The sequence below is a fragment of the Paramisgurnus dabryanus genome, chromosome 4 (assembly GCF_030506205.2).
Source record: "Paramisgurnus dabryanus chromosome 4, PD_genome_1.1, whole genome shotgun sequence".
NCBI classification, from domain to species: domain Eukaryota; kingdom Metazoa; phylum Chordata; class Actinopteri; order Cypriniformes; family Cobitidae; genus Paramisgurnus; species Paramisgurnus dabryanus.
Window position 1 is genome coordinate 23,000,344 of NC_133340.1, and position 11,530 is coordinate 23,011,873.

The window sequence follows — 11,530 nt, forward strand, 5'->3', positions numbered from 1 at the left end:
TAAGGGTGTGCACACTTATGCAACCTGGTTATTGTACAACTTTACTTGCCATTTTTTCACCACAAAATTATTCTTATTTTTATTCACTTTAATATATAGGTTGGAAGTACGGAATTAAGTTGGAACCGGTTTCAAAATGATTAATCTTGTTTTCATTTCTTAAATCACCAAAAAACTGCATTTTTAACAGGGGTGTGTAGACTTTTTATATCCACTGTAGTTCTCCCTCAGCAAGGTTTCACGTTGCCTGCAGGAAATTGCATTACAATTTAGTTAATAGGTCGCAAAATTAATAATGTTAATTTTACATTATGTAGAAAGCTTAAACATTTAAAAAAGATAACCAATATCTTCCTCACCTTTTGTGGAATTAAATGAATAACGTTACATTTCCCTTCAGTTTTGCTTCAAGTTTCAGAGGGCAGCAGACAACTCCAGTAAGACGCCTTTGTCAAACAATTCAGTCAGCCACGCGAACTTCGCAATTGAATACACAATTAATTTACAGCGGATAATAGTTTTACATTAACATTTTAATAATTCAATTATTAAACTAAATAAACCGAAAAAGAGGCAGTAATGTAACACTTATCTTTAAAACACGAAAGTCGTCAGAGCGAGCGAGTGGATTAAGAGAACCCACCCATTCAGATGAACAATATGATTGGTCAGTTTTTCTGTCACTTAAAATGAGTTACAGCTTGACAACCAATTGCAGCCCGTTTCTGAGTTCGAAGGTTCAGACTGCATACGCCATTAAGCCTGGTTTGTTCAAGTTAACTAAGTATTACATTCGCAAGTCATACGCATATTACAACAATTTACGATTAACTAAGAATAAAAGTCAACTTGTTAATATGCTGAAATAAGACAGTCTTGATGACAAATGCATCCTAGATATGCGACCTCCTAAGGTCCTAAAGCTGAAGTTACGTCCAAACCCAGTTCGTATTAATCCTTATTGTAATTAATATTTATGAATTACAAACAAATTATACAAAGAAACACTGCTTATATACTTATAAGACCAAAGATTGCCTGTTAAATTGACCCGAAATGAATTTTATCTACAGTTTAAACACTACACTACGTCACAGCCAGCTGTGATTTTTTAGCAAGACTGGCCGAGGTGAGGCGCCGTTGTCCGGTATATATGAGCCCTAAGCACCGGCTGATTATCTGGAGCTCCCATCGCCAAAAACTCGAAGGAAATGTTTAAATAGGCGATATATTTATGAACCTACTGCATATTCTTGTTTAAAAAAACATACATTCTCGACTGAAATGTTTTCAAAACGTTTTCAAAAATTTCCTAAATCCGTCTGCTCAGCGCTCACAACCTGCATATTAACTTGAACTGGTTTTTCATTTAAAACAGCTCATTTGTATTACATTGGATTTATTCAGTATTTGCTACATGCGCAGATACACAATAAGAATAGCTAAATCCTTCACAAAAACAATAAGTTGTTTTTATTCCAGTTCTTTTTAAAGAATTTTAACACAAAAAAATTACCAAACTACATGAAATTAATTTTATTAAATAAAGTTTACATGTTCAATTTCATCAAATCTACAAGCCTGCAGAATGACTTTTTACAGTGTATGTACAGTTTTACAAATCTTAGAAACGAGACTTTACCCAACTTATTATAATTCCCCTTTGATCATGAATGATGATAACTTTCACTGGACAGATAACATGAGTCTCCTATCAACACATGTGATCCATTATTGATTTATATTATAAAATCTATTGCGGTTTGTGAAGTGTATACAGGGTTATCATGGTATCTGGAATGTGTATACGGCTAGTCAGAATTTCTACTTCAAATAAAAATAAAACTCCCTCAGATTACATGATGTATTGTTAAGAGGTTTTATGGTCTCTGTATACTTTCAGGAGTTAATACTGAAATCTGAACTCATGTGTCTTCAGTGTTGGTTCATTCTGTTGAATGAGTTGTGACATCACTGTAGTGGCTCCATCATTATCATTACCAGGTATCGAACCTGAAGAGATCATCATCATAATCTTCATGATCAAAATCAGTCTAATCATAAGCTGTGTCCCAAATGACATAATATACACTATATGCCCTAGGGTATGAATTTTAGAAGAGCAGTATCATCCCAAATTGAACACAATGTTTTTACTAACTGTAAATGTAAGTGGTTAAAAGACGAGGTCAAATGAATTTAAACACATAGCACAACACAGTATAGGGCAAATAAATGAAAATCTAATTGTACAGTTCTTTTAATGTTATTTGTTTTGTTCAACATGACTTAATTGAGTTATCAGACTAAGGTCTCCGCCTCTCTTCTGTTACATAAGCAAAGCAGTGACTGTTGAGTGAACAAAGTGTCCAGCGTTGCACACTTAAATTTTCTGTTGAATAAGTGCACCATCTGGGTACTTAAAGTGCACTTTCTTTTCTGGTATTTTTTGTTACTAGAAAATGACGTAAAATAGTGCATACGTCTGTGATTTGGGACGCAACTTAAATCATTTTAATAACCAGTCCATTTAAAATCATAATAATCATTCAACAATCACTTCAGAAAATGTGCTAAAAACAACAAAGACAATTATTTACTTACCATAGTGTCTCTAGTTTATAATATGAATCATCCTTTAAATCTGAGAGCAGCTTCACTCCTGAATCACCTAGATTATTAAAAACCAGATTCAGATCTCTCAGATGTGATGGGTTTGATCTCAGAGCTGAAGCCAAAGCTGCACAACCTTCATCTGTGACACCACAACACCAGAACCTGTAGAGAACAATAACACACACTGAACTCTCTCACTTTACTTCACATCACATAAATTCAGATTTAAAGTCTCTGAAAAAATAAACAAATCACCCATCAATGGTGCTTATCAATGTTTCTTTAAATGTGTTTAAATTAATGAATGAAATCAAAAGACAGCTCAGCTTTAAATAAATGATTGTTTTGTTTGTTTTATATACAAAAACAGAGAAACTCAGAGGAAACACTGCAAAAAATAAAATGTTATTAAAAAATATCAGTAAAGAATCACTGAAGACAAATCTGATGATATAAACCCTCAAAAGTCATCTGTTAAAGATGTGATGAAACTCATTTATGATCTTACTTCAGTTTCTCCAGTTTACAGTTTGGATTCTTCAGTCCATCAGAGAGCAGCTTCACTCCTGAATCACTTAGATTATTCATAGACAGATTCAGATCTCTCAGATGTGATGGGTTTGATCTCAGAGCTGAAGCCAAAGCTGCACAACCTTCATCTGTGACACCACAATCACTCAACCTGTAGAGAACAATAACACACACTGAACTCTCTCACTTTACTACACATCACATAAGTTCAGATTTAAAGTCTCTGAAAAAAGTATAATCACCCATCAATGGCGCTTATCAATGCTTCTTTCAATTTGGTAAAATTAATGAATGAAATCAAAAGACAGCTCAGCTTTAAATAAATGATTGTTGTGTTTGTTTATATATAAAAAGAGAGAAACTGAGAGGAAACACTGTAAAAATCAAAACTGTGTTATTAAATAATATCAGTAAAGAATCACTGAAGACAAATGTGATGATATAAACCCACAAAAGTCATCTGTTAAAGATGTGATGAAACTCATTTATGATCTTACTTCAGTTTCTCCAGTTTACAGTTTGGATTCTTCAGTCCATCAGAGAGCAGCTTCACTCCTGAATCTCTTAGATTATTATGAGACAGAATCAGATCTCTTAGACATGAAGATTTTGAAGTTAGTACTGAAGTCAGACCAGAACAGCTTTTCTCTGACAGTTCACAACCAGTAAGCCTGAGAATGACAAAATATTAGAGAATCAATTTAAATCCACAAAATACAGAAAAAAACAAACATGCACACACACACGCTTAATGATGGCACCCATTGTGACTTACTTAGCTGATATTGATGCTTCAACCACAGGCAGCAGCTTCTGAAGAACTTCATCTGATGTCATGTGATCTTTGTGGTCTTTGTTGATGTCTCTGTTTATGTAATTACTCAACTCAAACACATCTAACTGCTCTGATGTCAACAAAATGAAAACCACTGCTGACCACTGAGAAGAGGAGAGTTTGTCGTTTGAAAGATTTCCAGACTGTACATACTTCTGGACTTCTTTCACAAGAGACTGATCACCCAGTTCATTTAAACAGTGAAACAGATTGATGGATTTATCTGGTTTGGGATGTATTTTTATTCTGATTTTAATGTAATCAACAGTTTTCTCTTTGCTCCAGGAGATTTTCTCTTTTTGTTTCAGAAGATCCTGCAGAAGTTTCTGATTGGACTCCAGTGAGAGACCCAGAAGAAATCTGAGGAAAAGATCCAGATGTCCATTCTCACTCTGTAGAGATTTATCCACAGCTCTCTGATGCAGATCTGATATTGTGTCACATGTGAACTCCTTTGGATATTTTGACGGTAAATATTCATTGAGTAGATCCCTCTTATATAACAGGAATGAATACAGCACATATAGAGCTGCTAGATGTTCCTGAATGCTCAGATGAACAAAGCTGTAAACTTTCCCCTGATACAAACCAAACTCCTCTCTGAAGATCTGAGTACACAATCCTGAGTAAACTGATGCTTCTGATACATCAATGACACAATCTCTCAGGTCTCCATCATAGAAGATCATATTGCCTTTCACAAGCTGCTCAAATGCCAGTTTACCCAGTTTAAAGATCATGTCTTCATCTTTCACTTTCTTCTCATAGTCCTTCTGATGTTTGATGTTTGTCTGAATGATCAGGAAGTGTGTGTACATTTCAGTGAGAGTCTTGGGGATCTCTTGACTCTCTGCTTCACTCATCATTCTCTCTAGAACAGTGACTGAAATCCAGCAGAAGACTGGGATGTGACACATGATGTAGAGACTCCTGGATGACTTCAGGTGTGAGATGATTTGATCAGACAGACTCTCATCACTGATTCTCTTCCTGAAGTATTCCTGCTTCTGTGGATCACTGAAGCCTCGTACCTCTGTGACTCGATCAACACACTCAGAGGGGATGAGATCAGCTGCTGCTGGTCTGGAGGTGATCCAGATGAGAGCAGAGGGAAACAGATTCCCCTTGATGAGGTTTGTCAGCATCACGTCCACTGAGGTTGATTCACTTACATCACACAACCTGACACTGCTGTGAAAATCCAGAGACAGTCGACACTCATCCAAACCATCAAAGATGAACAACACTTTATATTTATCACTGGAGATTTCCATTTCTTTTGTTTGTGGGAAGAAAAGATGAAGAAGATCTAAAAGACTGAGTGTTTTGTTCTTCATCAAATTGATCTCTCTGAAAGAAAGTGGAAATATGAGGTGGACGTCCTGATTCTCTTTCTCTTCAGCCCAGTCCAGAATGAACTTCTGTACAGAGACTGTTTTTCCAATGCCAGCGACTCCCTTTGTCAGCACACTTCTGATGTGTTTGTTTTGTTCAGGTAAAGGTTTAAAGATGTCATTACATTTGATTGGTGTCTCCTCTGTTGTTGTTCTTCTGGATTGTGTCTCAATCTGTCTCACTTCATGTTCATTATTGATCTCTCCACTTTCACTCTCTGTGATGTAGAGCTCTGTGTAGATCTCATTCAGTAGTGTTGGGTTTCCCTGCATTGATGTTCCCTCACACAAACACTCAAACTTCTTCAGTAGATTTGATCTGAATGTGTTCAAGACTTCAGCACATTTAGGGTCAGGGCTGTTAAAGGAACAAAAGAGTTAAAAAGGTAACTGTACCGAGATATAAAGAGCAAAATTTAATAAAGAAACAGTTTGTAATTGTAAATGTGAGCTTATTGTAAATTCCTACAATTTACAATCCCCCCTGCTATATGACATTTTAGGTCTCCAAACTACTAGACTATTAGATATATGTTACACGTTTGTTTTTTCTTTATTTCTTTCTTTATATATTTAATGCACTATGTTTATCAGGTTCTTTGAATTATTTCATGAATAAATATTTTAAGGCTGCTATTAATTCTTTCGCCGCCACTGACGAGTTATCTCATCAATTGCGAGAAAATGCTTCCATGCCAATGACGGGTTTTTCCGCAATCCATGTTTTAGGTGTATTACGGTAGAGAAGGCTCTTGCGCATCTCCTAAATGAGTTACGGTACTTGCAGGTGAGTAATCAAAACTACAGAAACATTTGGCGCGAGAGGAAAGTCATAGAATCATAGAAAATATAGATTGTAATATCATATAAATGAAGAGGTATACAGTTGAACAGGCACTGGAGGTGTTAATAGACTCGGACTCCGATCACTCATGTTTTGATAATTTTGAATCTGACCGTGAACGGGACAAAGTCTGAGGGGGATGACTTTACAGACATACAAAGTTTCACGTCTGTGTCCCAAAGTTCTACTCATGTCGTTGATAGCCCAATAACCCTTCATTCTGAACGAAGACAAAGTGCCCTGGTGTGTCAATGTGTGGATACTGATAGTTCAGAGTCAAACAGCGATACGTCACACTCTTCATGGAGCAATTTAATACCAAGGTCTTGTTCTACCTTCCCACGTGCCAGAGTGAATAAAGGTAAGACAAAATAAGACAATGTTTAAAACTGTTTTTTTCTTGTGGCATTTAATGTTTATATATAACATGTTTGTGTTTGTGCACGCTACAGCTGCACGCTAAATCGCATAGTGGTAAATAGCCATCACCTGCTTTCAGATAAAGCGGCATTTACTACACAAAGCAGCAGTTCACTGACAAGCTGGGCAATTTTGCATGCATGTTTGTGAGTGCCATAGCATGCTTGTGTGCGTGTGTGTGTGTGTTTGTTTATTTGTGTGTGTGTGTGTGTGTGTGTGTGTGTGTGTGTGTACCTGGTAATTATCACGTTGTGGGGACCAATTGTCCCCACAAAGATAGGAATACCAGTGTTTTTGTGACCTTGTGGGGACATTTTGTTGTTCCCATGAGGAAACAAGCTTATAAATCAAACAAGATGATGTTTCTTGAAAATCTAAGGTACAAGAAAGGTTTTTGTGATGGTTGGGGTTAGGAAATGGGGCAGGTAAGGGAAATAGAATATACAGTTTGTATGGTATAAAATGCATTACGTCTATGGAATGTCCCCACAAAACATGGAAACCAGAATGTGTGTGTGTGTGTGTGTGTGTGTGTGTGTGTGTGTGTGTCACTGTTACAGTAATTTTAATTATTCATATTATTTCTTACAGGTAGAACCAAGGCCGCGTTATCCTAATGGGCAACATGGGCTGCAGCCCAGGGCCCCGAACACTAGGGGGCCTCCGAGACAATTCTATTTTGAGTTTTAAAAACATTTTGATTGACGTAATTATGTGTAAGTGCTACCTAGAGCAGAGGCCCCCAACCACTGGGTCGCAAGAATGTTCTGAAAAAAAAATTGTATAATAGCTACGTAATAGCTTATGGGATATTTTGTCCTTTAAGAGCCAACAAATAACATCGATCATTTCCACTCTTGTACAAGGCCGCGGTCTCTCTGGGACCTTCAGCCCACCAGGAAAAATTATAAATGGAGTACTAGATTAAAACCTTGGATACTGTACATAATCTAAGCAGACAGCATCCAAGACATAATCTATTAAAGACTTCTCCCTGTATTAATTTCGTGTAAGAAGGCTGTGTCTTTATTTCTTGTTTGTGTATGGATCGACTTTTTTCTTAGTTTAACTGTTGGATGGATACATGAATAGCCATCTTCTGTGGTAAGTCCTTACATTAAAAAAATGTATATGCAAAGCGAAGTTGTAAGATAAGGCAACATGCATGTTTATTCTGTTTCGTTTTGTATAGCCCTTTTTATTTTTTTATTTCTGCACCCGTTGCAACTGCGAGCAGAAGAGCAACCTGCCTTCGCTTTTAAAAAAATAGTATGTGTTGATAATAAACATTTAAATAAATATTTTCAGCATATCACAATGTTAATTTAAATAGTTGTTATTATAGGCAAGTGTTGATTTGAGAGGCTCAATTCATCATACATGTCGTCAACTTGCTGTCACTAGTTATCATAAAAACTTTAACAAACAAAAACTGCTCTAAAATGTAAATAAAAAAGAAATATAACTATTTTGCAATTTAAAACAAAACTGAACTGCTTTAATTGCTGCAAGAGTACAGCTGTACAAGCTGTGTAAGCAGTTATGTTTTGCTATTTCTGCGGATTTCTTTTGCAAAATCTATGCGGAATTTTGCAGAATGATTTAAAATGTTTTAAAACGATCAGAGAGAATGTGTGCTGTGAATATTACAAAAAATAAAATATTTTATAACATGTTATACATTTTATTAAAGGATTATGCTGAATTAGACCAACATGAACCAACAGATAATGGATAATGTGCTTTCACGTCCATTGAGTTTTATATAATACACATATTACTGTCTACAGTGTAACAGTAAAAAGAAAAGGCTTCTCATAATAAATGTAGCGTATATAGCAAGATAATTTCATCAGTTTAACAGCACAATGTATATATATTTATCTTGTAAACGGATTTGAAATAATAAATAATTGTCGCGTCAAGTAGCAAGAGAGACGATAGAGATCTCATTAACTTCTCCGCAGTAAGTTTTATTTCAAATTCAAGTTTTACATATTAAATAGACTATTAAAAAGTTTGTGCTGCTCTCATAAAAACCTCACTGCAGACAGCACAGACTTCTACTCACAAACATACGCGATGCAGTAACTATAGTTAGGCCTATCTGCGGAAACAGATTCCTAATGGGGAGAATTAAAAAGTTCGGACTCGGGTCGGACCCGAGCTGAGAATTCTGGGCTCTACTACTTTTGCATCAACTTGATTTTAATAATTTAAATGAGGAATTATATTTAAAGAAGAACAGACAGAAGCACTTTTAGTTGTGAGTTGCATTTAATAAATGTTATTTTCTGGGCTGTTTCTGATTGTAAAATTATTACTTGATAATATTGTTTAATTTATTTAAATAATTTCAGCCTACTTTTGCATCAACTTGATTTTAATGATTTAATTGAAGAATTCTCTTTAAAGAAGAGCAGAAAGAAGCACTTTTTGTTGTAAGTTTTATTAAATAAATGTTATTTTCTGGGCTATTTCTGATTGTAAAATTATTTGATAATATTGTTTAATTTATTTAAATAATTTTAGCCATTTAATGTTGCACATACGCTGTAAAAAACACTGGATTTACTAAAAAATATAGACAGTGCATCGTTTTTGCATCCCCTTTTTTAGTAAGTTTTACTAAAAAAAAATTCTAAATGGGGCACTTAGTAAATCCAGCCTTTATTTTTTTCAGTGTATATTGGGGGGGGGGGGGGGCTCAAACCAGCGTTAGCCCAGGGCCTCACAAAGGCTTAACCCGGCACTGGGTAGAACACAGCAACAAGGCAGATGGTTTGGACTAAACAAGGGCTTCAGTGAACCATCCGGCTGAAGCTCCTGAACCTGTTAGCCATGGGTGGCAAGAGTCAAACTGGCAGCCAAAAAACTTTCCCTTCCTCTCATCCTGGGCCTCTCAGTGATGGTGCTGCTCTTGAATCAGAAGAACCTAAAGACTTTATTGATTTGTTCATTTCTGATGTACTCATAAAATATGGAGATTTCTTCACTTCAGTGATAATACAGCGAGGTCAGTCAATGACACTGAGAGGCTATACAAAGTCCGGCCTGTCCTGGATCAACTCGTGTCGAAATTCCGTGAAATGTATCAGCCTAACACAAAGGGTGCACGTAAGGGTTTGCGAAGGGAGACCTCGTTGTACTACAAAAGTTGTTGTGTCCCTTTACATTCTGGGAATTGTAATGCAGTTTATTTATTTTAGTATATGTATTTTGCTTAAAAATGCACTCCCATTTTTCTCAGTTTTTTGTCCAAAATGTTACGTTTTTAATGAAACCCACTTGCATTCAAGTGGTGATTTCAAATGAACGCATGAAGACAGAAAAGGTTTATTTTTTTTTTTAAGCAGAGGCTTGGTTCTTTATTTTGATGTTTATATATTCATTGCAGAAAATATTCTAAGTGCCATCAAAGTTGACCAACAACAGTCCTGATGTAATTCACTTTACTGTACCTAAAATCTGAACCTTTCTCTTGAATAGGTGGAAGATTCAGTGACTGGTCACTGTTCATGGACACACAGATGGGTTCTGGTGACTCTAATATTTGATGTTTGTTGAGACTCCTGAAAACATTCAAGAAAAAAAATCAAAAAAGTGATAACTGACTGAAATATTTCAATGTCATTATTATTCTTTCAAATAAATTATCTTAAATATAAAATTGTTTGTGTAAACATGTCCTAGTATAATACACAAAACCCCCACATACACTAGTTTTGGTTCCAGGACAAATGATTACCCTTTAAATCTGATTGAATAAGGTCAACATGTTTGGTGTATCATTTACCCAAAGTCAAGTTTATTGTGTTCCTGTAACCAAGGTGGATGATCCATAGACCGGTCGCTCTTCATGGACACACAGCTGGGGTCTGATCCGTTCATCTGGACTGGACTGTGACGAAACATGAAGAGAAACTACAATGATACAATGCTTTTTCCTCAATTGTTATTAGAATAAAATTATTGCAGGTCCAGACCTTTTATCACACACGCACACACACGCACGCAAACACACACACACACCGCTAAATAGCATTAAAAGTGATTCACAATACCCTCACACGAGTTTTGATTCCAAAACAAATAATAATTTATATATGATTGAATAAGGTCAACATGTTTGGTGTAGCATTTACCCAAAGTCAAGTTTATTGTGTTCCTGTAACCCAGGTGGAGGCTCCATAGACCGGTCGCTCTTCATGGACACACAGCTAGAGTCTGACCCGTTCATCTGGACTGGACTGTGACAAAACATGAAGAGAAACTACAATGATACAATGCTTTTTCCTCAATTCTTATTAGAATAAAATCTATTGCAGGTCCAGACTTTTTATCACACGCGCACACACACACACAACCGCATGCACACACACACACACACACACACACACACACACACACACACACACACACACACACACACACACACACACAGCTAAATAGCATTAAAAGTGATTCACAATACCCTCACACGAATAATGATTTAAATCTGATTGAATAAGGTCAACATGTTTGGTGTATCATTTACCCAAAGTCAAGATCATTGTGTTCCTGTAACCCAGGTGGAGGCTCCATAGACCGGTTGCTCTTCATGGACACACAGCTGGGGTCTGATCTGTCCATCTGGACTTGACTGTGACAAAACATGAAGAGAAAATGTGACAAAGATAGTATAATAATGATAGACTATATAAGAAAGAATTTCCTGTCTTTTAACTAATTTAATTGCTGATTTTCTCTTATAATAAATTTTGTTCAATGACAAAGATTCAGCTCATAACAGTGACGATGGGTCAATGCACAACACTTCATGATTGCTCTGAGAAAACAATACAATAAGTGCATAAACGTGACCATTTCTGTGAAATTCAGGTTAAAGTC

The 11,530-nt window shown here is 36.0% G+C and overlaps 1 protein-coding gene across 2 annotated transcripts; it reads right to left on the bottom strand.

Annotated features, from left to right (window-relative positions):
• Positions 1 to 1,521: 1,521 nt before the first annotated feature.
• On the bottom strand, positions 1,522 to 11,300 carry LOC141282022 (protein NLRC3-like). Of its 2 annotated transcripts, none has more exons than XM_073814330.1 (7): positions 11,178 to 11,300; positions 10,102 to 10,212; positions 3,923 to 5,734; positions 3,645 to 3,818; positions 3,125 to 3,298; positions 2,605 to 2,778; positions 1,522 to 2,013 (listed from the first exon to the last, which is right to left on the bottom strand). In XM_073814330.1, exons 1-7 carry the CDS (start codon positions 11,294 to 11,296, stop codon positions 1,998 to 2,000), a joined length of 2,580 nt encoding a protein of 859 aa, XP_073670431.1. In that variant the 5' UTR covers positions 11,297 to 11,300; the 3' UTR covers positions 1,522 to 1,997. The 2 variants fall into 2 exon arrangements, with proteins under 2 accessions (XP_073670431.1, XP_073670432.1); XM_073814331.1 differs by lacking the exon at positions 11,178 to 11,300 and adding an exon at positions 10,786 to 10,885.
• Between the last annotated feature and the right edge of the window lie 230 nt (positions 11,301 to 11,530).